Below are 21,643 nucleotides of genomic sequence, written 5' to 3'. Positions count from 1 at the left end.
TGTACATATCTATAATATTCGATATAATATATATATTAGATAATTTTTTATGTACATATATATATTTTTACCGAGCCTATTTTAAAATTGGCGCGCAAATTTCGCATAGCTTTCACCGATCGGACGTTAACGCTAGCTTCCAGTATATAGTCGCCGTCGAGCTATCCCGCGTAACGTTTTCACGGCGACAACCCCATTCCTGCGAGTAGAAAGTCTCGCCGGTAGTAGAGGTATTTTACTCGGCGCAAAAGCGACATCGCGGCATGGCTCGAGAGCGTGGGTATCAGCACGGAACCGAGTCCTACGACGTGTTGATGCTACGTTGCCACGTTTCGAGGTTTCTCGTTCTTTCTCTCTCGCTCCTTCGCCGTCGGCCGTATCGTTCTTCGCTCGTCGAAAGAGCCACGCAGGCGGTCCGACGTTGCCGCTTCGTATCTGGCGGGAAACCGAAGTTTCGAAACGAATTTTCTCCCACCTCGCGGAGCGTGAACGAGAGCCGGACTTACCGATGTACTTTTCTCCTCGACTCGCTCTCTCTCTCTCACTCTTTTATTTTATCTCTTTCCCTCTCTCTCTCTCTCTCTCTTTCTCACTGTCTTTCTTGCTCTCGTATTTTATCTTTCTCTCTTCTCTTCTCTCTCTCTCTCTCTCACGATTTCGAATTTCCAACTTTCCTGTCTAATATTATCCGAATATCGGACGTTCGAATTGACGTAACACACATACATACATACATACATATATATGCATATACATCCTCCATTTTCCTTTCGTGGAAAGTTACGCGAGCGTGGTGCCCTCTCGCGGACTCGTAGGACTTTCAAAATAGAAAGGCCCGCCACTTTGAAAATAGGTTTCGAAATATACGTGCCAGACGCTTGATCCCTTTCGAATAGTGCGTGCGGCCTCTAAAATAGGGAGGAAGAGAGGAGCTTGAGGAAAGGAGGAAGGGGAAAGAGTAGAAGAGGAAGAAGAAGAAGAAGGAGTAGAAAAGGCAAGGAATATAGGAGAACAGAGAGAAAGATAGATAGAAAGAGAGAGAGAGAGTGGGAGGAGCAAGAAAGGGGCTGGGGAGAGAGGAGAGGAGCTCATGGCGCGACTCGAAGCAGCCTACAGGGAGGAAGGAGGGTAGACGGTTTTAGACTACGGACTCGCCGCGTCGGCGTCGAGTTAAAAATAACAGTAACAGCGGCAGCGGCAACGGAACGGAGAGAGCCAGTCCTCGACGTCTCTCTACGTCGACGACGAAAAACGAATCTGTAGAATATGAACTCTAATAGATCGTGATATCGCGATTCTATAAAACGAATCTAAGAGATTTGTTCATAATTTTTCTAGAGTTAAAGAGAAGAATATTAATTTCGCGACGAGGGAAAAGGAGGATGTATTTTTTCCTTCGATTTCTTTTTCTCTTTCTTTCTTTCTTTTTTCTTTTCTTTTTTCTTTTTTTTTTTTTTTTTTTGTATTTAAGCAAGAACTTATGAACGTAAGTATTACGACGTACTTCTTCAAGAGGAGAACATCTTCTCTTTCGAAGCTTCTTCGTCGAAGCGTACCAACGAATTTGACTTTCACGAGCTGTTCTCGTCGTAACCTTGGCTTCTCGCTCACGCTCACGCGCATTCGCTCGCTCGTTCGCTCGTTCGCTCTGCCGAATTTTATTTTCGTACCATGGCGCGCTTCGCCTTCTTTTCCGACGATACGCGTATCGCATCTTTCTCTCTCACTCTTTCTTTCTCTTTCTTTTTCTCTTTCTCTTTCTCTTTCTCTCCCACCCTCTGTCTTTCTCTCTCTCTCTCTCTCTCTTCGACTCCTCGATCTTCTTCGTGTTCTCCAATTCACCCCTCACATTGAAGATCGTAAAGCCAAGATACCGTTAAATAGGATGTTCTTTGAAGAAAGCGTGCTAGCAATGATACTATCTCTCTTTCTCTTTCCTTAACAAATTTACTAAAATTTCCATAAAGTTTTGAAAACGACAAGAAAAAATCTTTGAAATCGTAGGATATATCTACGAATTTTTGTTAATCAGGAATCTTAATAGAGGCACGCGCGTTCATAATCGCTTTCGTCGAAATTCGAGCAAACGAAAGATCTATGTATCTTGGTGTCGTATCGTCGCGCGCGGAATATTTTGTAGTTCATGTAATTGGATATAGTCAGAGAGTTGTTTACCGCGAACGGAGCCAGCCGGGAGGAGGAAGAGGAGGAGGAGGAGGAGGAAGAGGAGGAGGAGGAAGAGAAGGAGGAGAATACTAGAGTCGCGCGGATTAGATCAGCGAATCGTGTGGTTTCCTCGCGCCTTGCTTTGTTTCCACGTCTGCTATGGTCTCGAATTTAAACTATGGAGAACCGTAAGAGAGTTAATAGTCAAATTTTGAAGATCTTTGATTCGTCCCATATAATATTTAGCTTCGTGTCAAAACGTCGATCGCTCGTCGCGTATTTGCCCTTCCTCGATACCTTCCCCTCGTTTTACCTCATCTCACCCTCTTCCTATATTTTTTCCTTTATTCCTTTTCAGGTACGATCAGGTGGCTGTACCTGTCGACGCCACCTTTGTCGTAACTCGTTTCTAACATCGTCGCGGTTAACCCTTCGCCGAAGGTAGGAATCCGATTTACGGCGAACATAAACGTTGTCTTATCGACGTCCTCGCGCACGCGACGTCGTTCGTCGATATTCTTAGCTCGTACGAGACAACCTAAGTATGTATAGGTATACAGACCTATATTAGTATATGGTTATGGTGGTATTTTCGTAATGGTATCACCAAATTTGCAGATACATGCATACATATACGTATATTTGAACGCTTCTATTCGTGGAAGAAAAGGAAAAAGCTTCTAAAAAATTGTTCACAATTTTTTAAATAATTTTCTTCGATCTAAAAATGTTACTATCAACTTATAAAAAAGAAAAAAACGTATTCAGGAAATGGTCGACATTTCTATCTGCTACGTTAACGACCACCGTTCGATTATTCTTAATATTTTTTATCTTGCACGTACATTGTTATTGTTTTATAATAGTATTTATAGAAAGATTTTTCTTATATTTGGCTCCATCCAGGACGATGGTACTTTAGAAATATTTTCCTCCAGTTTTGGACGTTCCACTGGTAGACTTTTATATCTTGAATTTCCACTTGCATTTTTCTATACAGAAATGTCGACGATATTCTGATTCTATTTCAAATTTTCTTCGGGAAAAAATGTATTGCATCGAAAAGATTATTTCGATCAAAATTTATCAAGTATTAGCGTTTTGAAACTTTCTTATATATAGATATAAAAAAAATATATGTATATACACACATACATATAGATATATTTAACTATATTACAACGAAAAAGAATAGAGATAGCTGGATAACTCAGGACACGGGAACGCTTATTACCGCGAACTAAGCATCGCTCGAGGCGATCGAGCAAGGACAGTACCGCTACGGAGTAGCAACGTTTCCCATTGCTGTTCGTCCTTCCCTCCTCTTAACTTTTCTTTCTTCCTCTTTCCTCCTCTTTTTCTCTCTTTCTCTCTCTTTCTCTCTTTTATATCGTGTTCGTGCCCGCGCGAGCAAGATGTTAATGCAGCGCGAATCGCATCGCGGAACGTCAAGTTGGAAAAGTCCTATGCTCAGTTAAGAAGAGAAAGAAGGAGAAGGAAGAAGTAGAAGTAGAAGAAGAAGAAGAAGAAGAAGTAGAAGAAGAAGAAGAAGAGAGAGAGAAAGAAAGAGAGAGAACGAACAAGTAGGATCCCGCGAGGACCAACAGGACGACAGTCCAGCGTTCGACACGGGCAGGAGAGGTCGTTGAATCCCATTAAGCGGTACTCTTCGATCGTTTCGCTCCGACCACCTGTATACGAGTCGTTCGTTTCGATCGTTGCCTTCTCTTTCCTACGGCTCTCCCCCTCCCTCTTTTCCTTTTCTCTCTTTCTCTTATACGTATACACGCATACGCATATAGATACGTGTACATACGAGCCTATCACCTTCGGCAACAACGAAGCACCAGGATGAGAACAATTATGGAGAACGCTCGAGAGGCGAACTCTCTGCTACGTTCCTGCGAATATATCGTACATGTTCATGCTGATACATACGTAGGTGTGTATCACTTTGAATGTATCTGTATGTATTATATACATATGAGCAATATGTGTATGAGAAAGAAAGAGAGAGAGAGAGAGAGAGAGAGAGAGAGAATATTGCATTCTCGTTTTCTCGTGTATCCAAGGCGGCCACACCTTTCACCAACACCCAAGCCAGCCTGTTGGCTAGGCCAGGCAACAAGCTCTAGGCCGTGCAACGGCAAACCGACTGTGGATGCTCGTTGGTTGGTTGCTCATTCGCTTGCTCGCTCCTTTCTTCGTGTCTTTCTTCGTTTATTTCGTATCGAAGAAACTCTTTCTCCTTTTTCCTCTTTTATTTTACTCCTTCGATCGACGACAAATCGATTCGATTTGTCAAATAGCCAGGGAATACAGGATCCAAGATCCATTTGCGAAGTTCCGTACATGTCTTCGTATGTTAGAGCTATTTGGATGTAAGTACGATCGAGAGAATGAAACGAGCAAACAGGCAAGCAGGCAAGCAAGCAAGCAAGCAAGCAAGCAAGCAAGCAGGCCAGACCCAGGCCAGGCCAGGCCAAGCCAAGCCAAGCCAAGCCAAGCCAAGCCAAGCCAGCCCATGCCAGGCAGACAGGCAGAGAAACGACTGCACCCGTCGAAGGGGGATTTCTCTGCTGTCGCTTCGACGATCCGGACAAAAGAAGCAGGGACCGACAGCCGACCCTTCGTATAAAAGGTTCCAACCCTCGTCTCTCGCTCTGTCTTTCTTCCATTCTCTCTCTTTCTCTCTCTCTCTCCCTCTCTCTCCCTCCCTCTCTCTCCTTTCTCTCCTCTCTCTCTCTCTCTCTTTCTTTCTCTTTTTCTTTTTCTTTTTTCTGACCGAGGGTACATACGGGTTGCTCTACTCCGAAGCCAACAATACGACTCAAAGCTTTACCGACACGTTCATAGAAGAAACGTACTGGATGCTGCTGACCCTCTCTTGCTCTGAATATGCGAATGGACCCGGTGATGGTCAGCATTTCCTTCTTTAAGACTTCCTTCGAAAATCGTTACATAGAGAGGGGGAAAAAACTGATGATCTATCTATAGACAATAAGCATTATATCGCAAAGAGAAAGTTTCTTTCACGTGTAGGAGATTTCATTTATTGAAAAACATCTTTCAAAATTTGATCCGTAAGTTCTCTCGATCTATTATTTATTATATTACTACTACTTATACCGCGTAGCACACAGAAAGTAGGGACGAAAGAAAACATGTCCGTTTTGCTTGCCTGCCACTCGTCTAGATCGTAATCGCGATCTCCTACCATCGCGACTCGACTTTCTCCTCGAGCGGCTTTAATGTACCTTATTAGTTACTACCAAAGTAGTTGCAATTTCTATTTTGTATACTCCGTTAGATTTTCCAAGTGAGACAAGAAAGTGGAAAAGGAACGTTTACTAGAGGCTTTTGCTCCAGACTGCGACATAGACGTTGTGTTGCATCCTCGGCGTTTTGTAGTCGTTGTCGTCACGTTGACGGCAAAAACGTTCGATCCGAGCGTGAGAACCGCTGCTGCTGCGTAGCGTGCCACTATGGTTTGCTTGCTTGCTTGCTTGCTTGCTTGCTTGCTTGCTTGCTTGCTTGCTTGCTTGCCTGCTTGCTTGCTTGCTTGTGCTCGAACGTTCCTGCTATAACAGCAGCGTTATAGCAAACGTGCTCAGGTCGAAACGAAACGTTCGGTAAAGTTCCCCTTGGGTTGGCCCTCCGTCCGACCCTCGTCAAGCCTCGTCGCTTTTCGTTCGAGGCTTTCCGTGGCAAAGTACGGACTAGGGACGATTGGTATTTCTTATTTCTCTACCTGGACTCCAGGTATACCTATATACCATATTTAGGACCCACCAACACAGTTGGGAAATAAAGGGAAAAAAAAAGAAAACGAAGATAAACCGTCCCAAAGATTTTCCCAACTTTTCGTCAATGCAACAAAATCCTTCTCTCTTCCTTCGAAACTCTGTACATTATTTCCAAACTTTACTTCGATATTTTCTTATACTTTTTAAAGAGATCTTTTCGACGTTTTCGACCTTTTTACCTGTCAAATTTACAGTTTTACCGTCTGATGTCTACTCAATTATTGATCGTTTTCTTATAATCGGATCAATCGAACGTTTTCGTCCGTTTTCGTTATCCTAGTAAAAAAAGAACGATTACCTTTCTGTAACACGATACTAGAAAATTTTCTTTAGGAATAAGATAGACTCCGCGCGTAATAACCGTGAAAAAAAAAAAAAAGATAAACTTATCAACATTGATAAAGATCCAGCTTTGCTGCGTTGTTACGTTAAGTGGGAATAATTGACGTTCAATCTCGGTATTTGAAATTTAATAAAATTATTCGACGAAGGAGAAAATTATTCGAGCCTTGTTAAATTTCAACAAAGTATTATGATCTATCTCTTGAGAATTAATTGTATGTGAACAATGTTGATCGCGTGAGTCAAATCGCCGTAACTAGTATTATTTCTCCATCGTTATTACATTAATGAAGTATCGTTTAAACGTATCTTTAAAGATATAATGTGAAAAGAAAAGAAGAAGAAAAGAAAAGTAGGAGGATGTTCATACATAAACGACTAAACGAGAAAAGCACTAATCGTTCGGTCTTGGGGGTCTGACCTTTTTCTTGTCGTGTCTCTCGTTGAACACCTGCGACCAACATAAGCGAACGAGCATCATCATCCCTTGGCATATCTCTTGTAGGTCTCCTCGTAAATTTGCGCCCACTCGCGAACAGGTTTCTCGCGTAAGCAAGCAAACAGCTTTGCTTGCTCTTTCATCCCTCAACGTAACCATGAATTCCGATCTAGACGACTAGAAAAGCTTTAGCTTACTACCACAATTAAACTGTCTCGTTTTCTCTATTCGTAGAAGCTTCTCGATAATTGCACAATCGGCTTTATCGACTTGGTCGATCGATTCACCTCATAAAAACGTACCACCCCGTATCGACGAATTGAAATCTCTCGAAACGAAACGAGTATGAGAGGAGAAAGAGATGAACGAGGGGAAAGGGGAAGGGGAAGTTGAATATATACAGGAAAAGAAATTTCCTATCTGTGGTTTTCGATTCAATTTCGAGCCGACGAATAGCGTCGTTCGTTGGTCTGCTAATAGATATCCCCGTGTAATTTACAACTAGCACGAGGATCATCGTGGGCGTATAGAGAAGAAGGAAGAGGATATACGATAGGACGTGTTGTATTATATACGTACGGTTGCGCGCGCGTAAGCAGGAAGATGCTGTGTTAAAAAAAAAAAAGAAGGAAAAAAAAGAAAAGAAAAGAAAAAAAGGCCAGGGGCGACAAAAATGTATGAGAAAGGGACGTGCGCTCCCACACCAGCTCTTTCGGTCCCTCTCCCTCTCTCTGTCCCTCTCTCTCTTTCTTTTTTCTCTCTCCTGGCCATATGGCCCCTTTTCCCTTCCATTTTTTAGTTACCCCACCTTGTCCCCCTCTTTCATTTCTTTCTCTCTCTCTCTCTCTTTTTTTTTCTTTCTTTCCCCCTTCATTCTCCTCCAACTACAAAACTGGAGAGCCACCCACGTGCATCGAGCATCCACGTGCGTACATACGTCATCGTGAGACGAGCAACTACGACCTTTCCAATCGTCCCATTCTTATGGATCTTTAAAGAGTCTCTTTCTCTCTCTCTCTCTCTCTCTCTCTCTCTCTTTCTCTTTCTCTCTCACCTTTCAACGTTATACCCTTTTTATCTCAAAACTGTTTCCTTCTACAAACGGATTAAGATGCTTTAATTCTCTCTTTCTCTTTTTATACATTCGAGCCAATTAAAGGCATCGAACTCCCTCGAGACACAGTCGAGATATCGAATCTTTCTTTTCTGTCTCTTTATTTCACGATCTCGTTTTCTTTCTCTTTATTTCTCATCCGCACGCGCTCCGGTCTTATACATATATGTACAACATATATATACATTTCTTTCCCTTACATTCTACCCTTGATGCGTTCGGCGTCTCTTCCTCTGTCCATCTTTCTCTACCTCTCTACCTCTCTCTCTCTCTCTCTCTCTCGTTTTCTCTCCCTTTTGCGAGTTTGGCCTCGGAGGATAGGGCCGGACCCTTCGTTTAGGGCATCGCAGATGCCGCGCGCCCTTGTAGATTACTTCCCAGTGGTTATCAATCCTTCCTATGAAATTAAATGATAAAACAGCGGCCTTGGTGATTCCTACGAGTCGGAACTAGTTGAGAACCACTGAAGATATAGGGGAGCGAACCCTCCTTTTCGGAGAGCTTCCTTTATTCATCCCCTAATGTGGGACCGAGCGGCTCGTAGGAACCTTCTAGCCACGCGATATATAGGGTAGAGTATTTATCCGACGAGTTGGTACATAGGCACACACTTACCTTGAAATATATATATATTTATGTGTGTGTGTGTGTGTTTATATATATATATATATATATATATATATATATATATAATACGTCGTGAGGATGCACTACGCGTGTGCCCCATCCCCAAATTTTTGTTCGCAGCATCCTAAAGATTTACTGTAGTTATGATTTTATTATTTTGAGATTAATACTTTGATGTCCGTTAATCGTATATTAATCTCCTACTATTATATATGTATATATAACTATGTGTATGTGTGTAAGAGATAAGAGTTTGGGAAATGTAGCTTAACTCGTTATCAGTATATTGAATATATAAATATATGTATATGTGTCTATATAATTTTCAGCAATTTATTCTAACGATTAGTTATTTTTAATAATCCACTTACAATAGTTACTATTATTATTATTATTATTATTATTATTATTATTATCATCATCATCATCATATGTGAGAAAATATATTCGTATCTGTAGATTAATGGAAAAAAAAAAGATTGGAATTACACAATTACACACGTAATTGTAAAAAGTACATACGTACTTACGTATATAAATTAGAGCAAATGTTTTTCTTATCTTTTTCTCTACATCTTCGTTTTGTATTCTTTTTTTTTTCTTCCATTTATAAATCATACAGCAATATCGTAAGATTGGTAAACTAGATTCCAAGATGATCTCAAGAATCATTGCGCATCATGCTTCGTAAAGAACATACTCTGACAGTGAGAAAAAGAGAAAGAGAGACAGAAAGAGAGACACTGTGCTCGCGCTCGGCCGCGCGTGTCGTCGCAAGTCCTTGAAGTCAGTTCGTACTTACAAACGAACGCCCTGGCAATCTTATCCGACGCTCGTTGTTAGATAGCACGTCGCTAATCTGCCGCGGACTTTACACCGCTCAAGTCGTTCGTATGCTCAACGTACAGGATCGCGATGATTCTCTAAGAAAAAATACATCCTGAACTCGAATTTCAATTCGATTGATTCGACAAAATTGGAAATAAAATTTATCAAGGAATATCTATATGAACGATGACATTTGGAGATACATATATCTTTTTATCAGATATTTAATACTACGACGAGAAGTCTTGATATGACTAATCTTGATTGAATGTGTATATATATGTATATATATATATATATATATGCATATATAAATTCGTCTTATTTTAATTAGAAATAAAATTTCAAACGTTCGATATCTTGAAATGTTAATTTCATGGAAACTAAACACGTTACGTATCAAACAAAACACAGGTTTTTGTTTCACTGACGTAACTAATCCGATCTCAAGTAAATTGTTTTTGTCAGTGCACGTACATTATTATTATCTATATTATTATTGTTGTTGTTGTTGTTGTTGTTGTTGTTGTTGTTATTCTCTCAGTTCCAACTAGCAATGCATTGGAGAAATTAAATAAATAAAGAAATAGATAAATAAAAATAAAATGAAAAAGCTCCGAAAATTTTGATTAGTTGACGTCATTAATAATTTCATGAGAAAGTATCGATAATATAATTTGCATCGATCGATGATAAATCTCGATCGTTCCTTCAGAAAGATTTCTTTTTGAATTTTGAATATAATTATTTTATTAAACGCGCTGACGCCTCGTATCTCTACGTTCGTCGCAGCAAAGCCGACTGTTTTTCGAGCTTGGCGATCTCGCCACCGCACGACGCTATCGTCGAGTCCCCTTTCGAAAATAACACGGCCGGTTGACGTCATGCCGTCACGACGATCATCGTCGTCGAAGCTTCTACTCCTCGTGGCCAGCTACCATTGTGTCGTTTTACGACGGAGATTATTACAAAAAGAAATTCTACGGCTTCGATTATCTCTAAAAATCAATGAGAAAATCAATTTTACATAAGATCGGAACAGTTTTCGATATTTATTATTCACATTTTTTGGCATTGCCGTTGCGTCCTTGAAATTCTTTGACGTTCTTTCGAAAAATTCTAAAAATAATCTTTGTTTCGTTTTTTTTTTTTGTTTTCATTTCTTACTATCTTTCCTTTCGTTATATCCGAATACGCGAATGGAAAAAAAAAAGAAATAAATAAAAAATAAAAAAGAAAAGAAAAAGAGAAGAGAGAATGGATAAAAATGAAAAAGACTGCTTCGAAAGATTAAAATTATATCGTAGAGCAGTATACCACCCGACTCTAACTTCGTCGGATACGGACCTGGTTAGATAGACTTCGACTCTCGTAGCAAACATTACCTCATCATCGCGCATAGCCGGATCCAACTCGAGTCTTCTCCACTTCTCTCCTTCTCTTTCTACGTTCTTTCCACTTTGCGCCGTCGATCGTTCGGCTCGAATCTTTCAGCTTTTTATTCGATTCTAGGGAATCGGCGAATCAATCTACGTGCTACGTACTTACATAGCCTAACGAGTAGACTTTCTTTTTCTATCATCTTCTCCTTCATCTCTTTTTTTCTGTTCTTTTTCTTTCCTTTCTTTTTTTATTTGAGAATCAAAATAGCACGAGATTTCATTGTTAAAAAAAATCTTATCTACTTTCGATCGAACGTCCTTCCGTCGATCGTTTTCTCTTGTAAAAGGATGGCTGATTTTCTTTAGGAATATTTACCAAATGAAATATCAGCGCGAACCTAGCTTTCCTACGTTCGTTCGTTCGTTCGTCGTTCGTTCGTTCGTTCGTTCGTTCGTTCGTTCGTTCGTTCGTTCGTTCGTTCGTTCGTTGGTTCGAACTGACTAGATAACTCCGACTCGTGTGGCAAAGATTACCTCATCGTCGCGCATAGCCGGATCCACCGCAAACCTTCTCCACTTATTCGTCATCTCTTTTGCTCTTTGGTATGTGTTTCTCGCATCGTATATTCGCGCGGAACGTGTCTTCCTTCGAAACGTTACGAGATAACGACGATTCGTGAAACAAAGAAGAAGAAGAAAAAGGAAAGGTATAAGAGAAAAAGAGAAAAGGAAAAAGAGAGAGAAAAAGAGAAAAGTTTGGCAAAGTGAACAAATTCCGAAAGGTAAACTTGTGTGTCGAAGTGAGACGGGAAAGTATTATATAAAAATAAAAATAAGAATACGTATTCGAATAAGAAGAAGAAGAGGAAAAAGAAAAAGAAAAAGAAGAAGAAGAAAAAGAAAAATAAGAAGAAGCAGAAAAGGAAGAAGGATATAAAAAAGGATAAAGAGAGGAAAACACGACAAGGAGAGAGAAAGAGAGAGGAAAGTATATACTTCTCTTGTACACGTTCCTCTCTCGAGTTTGATTTATGGCGAGTTAAGTAAGCGTGCGTTTCTCTGTGGCACACGACTAATCCGTTACGACGGAAGGTACCTCCCGGTCGGTGGTGTGGCCACCCTATGGTTTACCGCGCTCGATTCAACAAGTGCGCCCGAGAACCACGTTTTACGATTATCGGCTTTAAGGAGAAACACTACGGTGGACGGAACAACCGACCATCTCAAGTCAGTCTTCCGAGTCGACACAATGACTAGCGCCTCTCGCAACACAGACGTTTCTTCTTACGTTCTTACGCCTTATTATTACATTTTTCTTCTTTCCCTTCAACATTGGAACTTGTTATTCGTATTCATTCCGAATACAAGCGCTATAAAAAAAGCATACAGACAATACACGCGAAAGATATGAAAGAGAGAAAGGTACGTGAAAATGTGGAGGAGTTTTCTTCGTTATCGCCGAGAGGAAAATTTTTTATCTTTCTTTTTTCTTTCTTCTCCCCTCCTTTTAAAGAATTTAACGAATCGATTAGGAGGAAACTTAGTCATTTGGAAGTTTTTTCTTTTTTTTCTTTTTGTTTTTGTTTGTTAAGAATTTCTCTTCTCTTTGCTCTCTCTTCTTTCTTTTTCAAATTTACATCTCGATGATAACATCGAACAACGAGAAGGAGTATATCATCGAAATGATCGAATTTAAATGCGCACGCGCGCTCGCTATTACTGTTACTATGTTTTTCTTTGCCACATCGTCAAGAGAATCCACGAGCTCTCGAACGAGAGTCATGGACTCCCACCGTATCTCTCTAGCAGCGTGCGCGTGTTTTTTTGTCACATCAAATCAAACGTCATATGCATACCACGTGGATGAGAAGGGACGAGGAATGCATCATGGGCGACATCTACCGGCGTTTGGGCTAACTATCGTGTCACATCAGTGGTTATCAACTTTTCGTTTCCTCCTGTCTCTGTCTCGCACCGCACAAACACGCACACACGCTTCCTCTTTCTCTTTTTCTTTCGTACTGTATCGGTACTTTTTCAATAATATTTACTTTTTAGCGAGGCACGTTTCGATAATCTTATTTCTTTACTTTTATTTCTTTCAACGTTCACGCTGTTAATCATCAACCCCCTATGTATATCTTTCTTCCTCTATCAGCGATAACTAGCGAATAGTCTGAAAGATACGTCGTATAAGCAAGGGTCAATGCTATTCGACACCTGTTACGAGACACCAAGCCCATTCGTTTCCCCGCGAAATCCGTAGCGCAGTATGTTATCGTGATAAAAGAAAGAGAAAGATGAGAGATGAATAGAAGTGCGTTTGTCATGCGGGGGGAAACCCGCATTGCTTGCTCGATCAGAGTTCCACGAGTTCCACGAGTATAACAACGGTCCCTCTGTCCCTCCGCTCGTTCGTTTTCTCTCTCTCTCTCTCTCTCTCTCCTCTCTCTCTCCCTTCAAAGTCCGACTCGATCATCCATTCCGACGATGACTTCTTCCAGAGCGGTAGGTAGGGGAAAACGTCTGACGTCATTCACCAACGTTCTGTCAGCAAGCCGACCCTCTGAGTCACGTCGTGTATCGTTCGCTCGCTTTCTTGGCTCTAAAAGAGTATCTAGAGTCGGCAAGGTCTTTACAGTCATACTATCACGATTGTTGAGAACTGACGCTCTCTAGAAACTCAGAAAATTATTTGAAAATTACTATGAGGAAACGATTTCTTTTAGAAAAGTCTTTCGAAAGCTTTCGAACAGGCCTCGAATATATCGTCATTAGCGTTAGCGTGCTTTCTTGTACATACTTTCACTTTTACTTAGCAGCAACAGCAATAACACGGAATACGATGATAGTCGAGGATTTTACGAGTCCTTCGATATCTATCTTTTTTCCCCTATAACGGCGTTACCTTGCTCGAATCATCGATGCAAATCATTATTTTTGCTCGTGTCAAACGCTCCTCTCTCTCTCTCTCTCTCTTTGTTTTCTTTTCTTTATGTATTACAGCCAGTCCTAATTGCAGCGTGTTCTTTTTCAGAGTTGTGCAATGATGGGTCTGCAGGCCACGGCAGGAAAACGTAAACTGGAGGGAGGTGTGGGCTGCATGGAGTTCGACATGGACATGGGCGAAAGCCCGTCGAAGTTAGGTCGCGTGGAGGGTAGCTGGTGGGCAATGGAGGACGGCTATGCACCGTCGCTCAGCCAGACGCCAGCATCTTATTACGACATGGAGGTGTCGTCGCCCTGCTTGCAGGCGAATCCCTGTCAACCTACGTCAGGGAATACTCAACAACAACAACAACAGCAGCAACAGCATTCGACGTCGCAGCAACAGCAGCAGCAACACTCGACGTCTCAACAACAACAGCAACAGCAACAGCAGCAACAACAGCAGCAGCAACAGCAGCAACAACAATCGTCAACGTCACCGTCGGCACCGAATGCTTCAACGGTGGCACAGCTGCATCATCACGCGCAGCACTACTATCATCATCAACGCGGTACCTCTGGTAGTCCAATCGGTAATAATGGTTACAGTCAGTTGTCGAGGCCTCAACCTCAATGGGGCACTCCCCATCATTACGAGCCGCCAACGATAAGACGCGAAGAGAACGGAAAGAGCTATCTCGAGTTGGGTTCGAGTTACCGCGCGAACGAGAGGTGCTGCGAGGGCTCGAGGTCGAGTTGGTGTCGACGAGGTAGAGCCTGCTATCGACAGAGACGGTTAGCTGTTCTTAATATCTCGATGTGCAAACTGGCGAGGTACCGTCAGTACCCCGATCCCAGTCTCCATCGGTCGGTCCTCATTTGCAATACCCTGAGGCATTTGGAGCGCGAGATGGAGAGGGATAGAAGTCCACCGCCTATGGAACCGGTAATACCCGCGCCCATGGCGCAGCTTCAACCACCTGAACAGGGCAGGCTAACCCCTTTCCCGATGCCACCGACTTCCTCCGGTGAAACGGACGCGGACTCGGGTATCGGCGATAGCGACGATAGTAGATCGATCAATTGGGGTAGCGTGTTATCTCTTTCCAGTCAGTCGCCTCTCGATCCACTCAACAATAACGAGCTTTTAGACGTCGACATTGGTCCAGACTTGGATCTCGACTTTATGCCTGGATGGAAACTGACTCCTTTATCGGCGGATGATATTCTTAGGAGTACAACGATACAGGAGCAGCAACAGCAACAACAGCAACAACAACAGCAACAACAACAACAACAGCAACATCATCATCATCATCACCACCATCACCAACAGCAGCAGCAGCAGCAGCAGCAACAACAACAACAGCAACAACAGCAACATTTAACCTCATCGAGCTGCGGCAGCACAAATGTGGGTGGTTCAGCCGTAAATAACGCCAGTAGCAGTAGTACGCACGAATCGCTGATGTGCGTAGGATCATAGCCCCCAATATTAACGTCGTTGAGTCATCTCATCGATTTCTATCCCCTGACACCGCAAGGCAAATAAAGAGAGCGGCTGCCACGGGTCCCCTCCGATACAGAGAGACAAAGAAAGAAAGAAAGAAAGAAAGAGGTACACGGACCTCTTACTCGGGCCGTTCGGTCCCGTCCTTAAACTTGTGCCTCCTAGAACAAACATCGTCATCGTCGAAAACGTCTCTCGTTTGCTCGCGTCAATTACGAGCTTCGAACGGATTTGATATTCGTTCGGTAAGCTAGAGCATCGAAGAGAATAATAGCGCGACGAATCGTCGTCGATCGCGTAGGAAAACGCATCGAACGGCCGTCGAGGATGTACGCGGGACCGAGCTAAAACGTGTGAGCGTGAGGAAGATAGAATGATAAAGTGTGATAGACAGAAGAAGGGAAAAAAACGAAAGAATCAGAGCTCTCAACGTCCACGCCCCCGGGCCGGCGATGCGGTAGACGAAGAGAGTAGCCGAAGGAAAGAAAGAGAAAGAGAGAGACAGAAAGATCGTCGGACACCTTCCATTCCCAGTCGATTGCGATGGGAGCTGACGAAAACCCGGAGCCTTCTACCTAACTCCTTCTCTTTCTCCTTCTCTTTCTCCTGCGTCTCCTCCTTCTCCTCTTCCATCTCCTCCTCCTCCTCCTCTTCCTCTTCCTCTTCCTTTTCCTTCTCCTCCTCTTTCTCCACCTTCTTCACCTTCTCTTCTTCCCGACAACTCGAAAGTCCCAGAAGAATCGATAAGACGTGGTATCGCTCGCCTAGCCGGCCGGCGTTGAGAACTCTCTGTCGATTAATCGTACGTCGCACGAAGAAGCAGAAGAAGACGAAGTAAAAGAAGACGAGACACGTGACCCCCTGTGGCGAAAAAAGGGGTGTGTACGCGAGAACGATCACGACCGCCGTGGCCTATATCTTTTAGAGACGTCCTACGTACGACGCATGGATGAGATAATTAATAGAAACGGATACGCGTGCGTGCATGCGTACGTACGTGCGTGCGTGTGCGTACGGCCGCGCGCGCGCTCATTTCTCAACGCTTATGGTGCTAGGGGTTGCGCTAGCCGACTTACTGGCTACGAAACCTGGTGCTCTTTCTTTATTGCGCAGCTGAAAAACGAAAGAGCCGAACTGTCTCTCTTTTTTCTTACTTTCTTTCTTTCTATTTCTCTCTCTCTCTCTCTCTCTCTCTCTCTCTCTCTCTCTCTTGATCTCGATCTCGCTCTCTCTCTCTCTCTCTCTCTCTCTCTCTCTCTCTCTCTATCATCCATCCATCCATCTATCCATCTATCTATCTATCTATCTATCTGTCTATCTCTTTCTTTCTCTTTTTCTCCAACTCTTTGACGAGTACTTAGGCAACTGTTTTCGTAAACATCTTGTTGGTCTCAAATCAGTGATATTTTCAAATGAAATAGATCGAGATTTCGATCAAGATCGAATGTCGATCGAGAAAGAAAGATATAAAGGAAAGTAAAAAAGGGACAGGGAGAGAGAAAAAGAGAGAGAGAGAGGGAGAGAGAGAGAGAAGGTCGGACGAGGCGTGTGTACTCCTTATGAATCCCGCCTGCGTTCCGACGCGCGACGCTAAACAATTACGTACCTGCACATTTTAGAGATCGGGATGATATAAAGTTGTTCCCTCTTGGTAGGTGTCGCTCGCGATGGCCACCCTCGCGCCACTGATCTCCCCGTAATGTATCATAATGTATGTATGTATGTACACACGTATATAAACCAAGTGTGGCCCGCTTGCCGCTTACCGGAGGGAAGGAAGCTCGCTCGATAAATGACGAAACGAGGAGGATGTGTACTCGTCTCTCTGATTCTCTCTCTTTCTCTGTCTCTCTCTCTCTCTCTCTCTCTCTCCCTCTCCCTCTCTTTCTCTTTCTCTTTTCTCTCTTTTTCCCTTTTGGCGAGGATACGACTCTCGTCGCGGTAATATACGATAACGAAGAAAGGAAAAAAGAAAAGAATCTTCATCTTTGTCCTTATTATCTTGCCCAACATCCTCGTCGCTCGCCGAAATTTTTTAGATTCGTAATCGTTTGGAAATGTTTTTTCTTTTCGGTCTATTTTTTTTTTCTCATAATAATTTGTCTAAATTTTCATAGCGAGCGACGTTGAGTCTATCTCGCTAAATAGGAGGAAGGAGAGAGAGAGAGAGGGAGAGGGAGAGAAACAAGGAGAAAAAGAGAGAGAAAGGAGGAGAAAGAGAGAGAGAGAGAGTACGGAGAGGAAGAGATAGAGAAAGAGGAAAAAAATACAGAGACCCGTTCGATAGAAAAGAAAGATCGAACGCAGATATGGTATTCGTTTATAACCGGTCGATATGTCGTTCGTAAAGAAGAAAAGACAAAATCGCGCGAGACCGAGGGTCCTCTCGGGGCTGAAAAAAGTCGATTTCGAATCGTGAATCGATCCCGACGTATCATTATTACATCGAGAGAAAAAGAGAGAGACAAAGAAAGAGAGAGAAAGAAAAAGGAGGAGAGAAGTGAGAAAGAGAGAGAGAGAGAGACAGTGAGAACTCTACACAACATATATATAGACATGCGGAAAAAGAGAAAGAGAGAGACATACACCACACACCTATACAAAGTACGACATGTGAAATTCGCTCTAGGTATTTCTTGTATATAAGTTACACCACATTTACAATGGTAAGTAATAATCGGAAGGGGTGACTTCCGATCGAAGAGAGAAACCATTTCTTCTCTCTTTTCTTTTTCTTGCCGCTGCAACACCGACGAATCGACGCTTTATCCCCCCTCCCTCCTTTCCTTCCCCACCTTAGCCTCGACACGTTCATTCCTTACCCGAAAGAAATAAGAAGAAAAAGAACGAAGGCAAAAAAAAAGAAATAAGTTCGATCGACTTTCCTTTTCTCCACAAACTTCGCCGATCCTTTCGACCTCTTCTCGTCCCATCATACCCTCCCGCTCCGCCCCCCTCCCTAATCTTACCTCCAAAAGGACGTTTTCCTATCGTACCCGTTTCTTTTCTCTTCTTTTTTTCCATGGTTTTTTTTGCTTCTCCTAATCTTTATCTTCAATTTTTCTCTTTTTATACGAAACGACGAGCAATATTACTTTTAGCAAAAGCGCGAACGAAGTTAGGGAAAGAGCGTAGGGTACGTACAAATCTGTGTCTTGTGCGCGTCTTGCGTCGACACGTGTTACTTAAATCGCGAAATTATCTAGAACGGAAGATGGGTTAAAAAGGAAGAAAGAGACAGACAGACAGACAGACAGACAGACAGACAAAGAAAGAGAACATCAGAAAATGGCGGAAAGATTATCTTACGGTATACTTGTATAAGCGCAACACAGATATAAGTATACTAATACAAAGTCCGTGCAAGACGCGCATATCGCCAACTAAATAGAAGTGAGAGAGGGGTCATATAATGAAACTATACTTCTGTGACTACGATATTTCGAAGAAAGGAAAAGCAAGAAAGAAAGAAAGAAAACTTTGTAAATATTATAAATAAATGCACGCGCAGAGAGAGAGAGAGAGAAAGAGAGAGAGAGAGAGAGAGAGAGAGAGAGGGAGAGAGAGAGAGAGAGAGTTACGTTTAAGCGGAATAAATAAAAAAAGAAGAATATAATAGGTATATAATGTGAAAAATATACATATATAAGATATTATTATATATATAAACACAAGAATTATATATATAAGATTATTATATATATAAATATATATATATATATATAAATATATTTACCTTTGTAAGAACGATACAAAAAACGGCTATGGGGACTCGCGCGTTACCGTTATTGAGACAAAGAAATTTATTATCTCGTACGCGTACGCGTCGCGCGAATACTTTTCGAACGTCATTTCCGTTCTAATATTTCTTACTTAAACGACGAAGACGAAGACAAAAATAAAGATGAAGTGAAAGAAGAAGAAGGAGACGAGGGGTTGAAGGGAGGGATAATGAGGATAAGGTCAATATTTCGTTTTTAATTTTTTGGAAATTCATTTAACAAACAAACAAATAAACGAACGAACGTATAAACAAACAAAGAAAAAAAAAAGAAGAAGAAATCGGAGCGAAGTTTATGAAAATTCGTCGATCGACAAACGCGACGATCCGTCCAAGGAGTCAGTGTGGGTGTCGATGAACGGTAAACGCGGATGACGAATCGTTGATCTCCGTCGCGATTGCATTTAGAAAAAGTCGACACAGTATATATCTATGTATAAATATATAATGTATAGATGCACATATGTATATCGGGTATGGCGCCAAGAAATGTACGATTAAGTTCCTATTACGATACCTAACCGATAATTAGTTAGCCATTTTTATCCGGATTCAACACCGAGGTGCTGACGGCGTCGAGTCGAGCCTCCCATCACGAACTATTTGAAAGACCGATCCTCGTGTGTCCTTCGTCAAAAAAATTCGATGATATACATACATATATACATGATACATACACATACAGAGCATGTACGCACACATACGTAGAGAAAGAGACAGACACAAACACGGACACGGACACGAACACGGACATGGACACGGACACGGACATGTATATACTAATAAAATATCATCGTTCGCTCGACGTCACCGTGAATGATCGTTTCAAGACGCGCGAGTCCTGGTATAGCCGCGAATCTACGATGGGAATGGAGATGCGAGAGAGAAACGCGTTGTACATTGTAAATAGTAGCGTGAAAAAAAAGGGACGACGGTTATGCAGAGAAAGACAGAGTTAATTAATTAAAGCATAAAAAAAGGAAAAAAAACATACATAGACACACACATACACGCGCGCGCGCGCGTATACACACACACCCACCCACACACACACACACACACACATAAGGGTGAGAATTATTGCCGCGATGACGTTCGTTAACGGAGCATGAAAGAAGGGATTTAGAAGAAGGAGGGAGAGAACGAGAAAGAGGTAGTTTTTGAGAGACGAAAAAATAAAAGAGAGAAAGAGAGAGAGAGAGAGAAAGAGAAAAAAGAGTGCATCGAAATTGCGGCGAGCACGCGAGACGATTGTGTTTTTCATTCACGAAATTATACTTTCCGACATACTTGTTCGTACTCGAAATATTATATAAGGGAATATGCGGGGAAAAAAGATAATATGTACAAAAATACAAAGAGAAAAGTAGATGTGGGTAGAGTAGAGGGTGCGCGAAGATTCGAGAGAGCAAAAAGAAGAAGAAGAAATGAGAAACGTTTGAGAAGAAATCGAACACGAGTTTGGAAACGACGTTTCATTTTTCTTTCTTTCAATTTTTGTTTCCTTTTTTTTTTTGTTTTGTTTTTTATCGAGATATTCCACCAAGAAATTTGGTGATCAAACGATCGAAGGAAAAATGAGAACGTATTTTTCTTGCACTCTCGATTTCTTCTCCTGAACGTTATATAATAAAATTCTGAAAGAGTTGAATCTTTCTCCTTCGCACATCATCTACGTTCCCATTTCGTATCGCGAGAATCATGGCGTTCCTCGCGCGCGCTCGCTCGCTTTTAAATAGATCTAGAAAAATTGAAAGGTACATTGTATCTTTCGAGGCAAGCGCATCGATAGCTCGATCATAATAGGGAGAAAGAGAAAGAGAGACCACGTTGATATAAAAAAAAAAAAGTAGGAAGGGAAGATTAACATTAAGGTGAAATTATAAAACGATGTTTAATTTTTTCTTTCGAAACGATCGCATGTTTGATAGACAAAATTCGAATATTTTAAACGATTTCCATAATAATGGTAATAAAAGAAAAGAAAAAAAAAAATTGAAAAAGGAACAAAAAAGAATGAAGTAATAAGCACAAGTCGCAATCACTTCTAGTCCTGAAAACGATCGACGTGGTCTCTCGAGCTATCGATGCGCGTAGCCTCGACCATCCCTTTCGTTTCTTATGTTTTTCGAGTGAAGTATGAAAACTTGTTACACACACTGTTCTACCAAATTCCTAATGGCGGATGATAATGGTAAATGCAAGCAAGCGATAAGATAGGGAAAAGGCAAAGCAAGAACGTATGATATGTGAACAACAAAAACAGCAGCAGCAGCAGCAGCAGCAGCGACAACAACAACAACAACAACAACAACAACAACAACTATCAAAAACAATAAAGAGTATTATTCTATATATAACAATGACTTTTTTTTTAATCCCTTCAATGCACAAAAACATTTCTTTATGATATTTATAATGCGTCATTTTCAAACATCTCACTCTGTTACTATTCAAAGAAAGAATTCATTCTATCTTTGAAGAAAACCAATGAGTAATAATATATCATCACAGTTATCAAAGTACAATGGATTCACAACAACATTCGAATATTCATTGGATCTTTCAATAAGTATAATCTCAACTGTGACAAATTATACAACATTTGTCAAAATCTAATTACCCTAAGTTCCAAAAAAAAAAATTCGTAAGATTCATGACATCGTATATTTTCAATATATTCCTTATTTTTATATATCGATTATTCATTATTAAATAAT

General features: G+C 41.5%; 1 protein-coding gene across 5 annotated transcripts in view; it reads left to right on the top strand.

Moving 5' to 3' along the window:
• The window catches only part of LOC127065711 (GATA zinc finger domain-containing protein 10-like), a 30,041-nt gene extending 14,790 nt beyond the window's left edge, over window positions 1-15,251 (top strand). For 3 of the 5 annotated variants that reach the window (XM_050998484.1, XM_050998482.1, XM_050998485.1), the window contains one exon: window positions 13,742-15,251. In XM_050998484.1, the coding sequence (XP_050854441.1) occupies window positions 13,751-15,118 (1,368 nt within the window). In that variant the 5' untranslated portion in view covers window positions 13,742-13,750 and the 3' untranslated portion in view covers window positions 15,119-15,251. Of the gene's footprint in view, window positions 1-11,334; window positions 11,412-11,961; window positions 12,127-13,741 lie in introns of those variants that run through there. The other 2 variants (XM_050998486.1, XM_050998483.1) reach the window with 2 other exon arrangements.
• The last annotated feature ends 6,392 nt before the right edge of the window (window positions 15,252-21,643 follow it).

The sequence above is a fragment of the Vespula vulgaris genome, chromosome 8, assembly GCF_905475345.1.
Source record: "Vespula vulgaris chromosome 8, iyVesVulg1.1, whole genome shotgun sequence".
NCBI lineage: Eukaryota > Metazoa > Arthropoda > Insecta > Hymenoptera > Vespidae > Vespula > Vespula vulgaris.
Note: the sequence above shows the minus strand (reverse complement) of the source record. Positions and strands in the feature narration are given on the sequence as shown.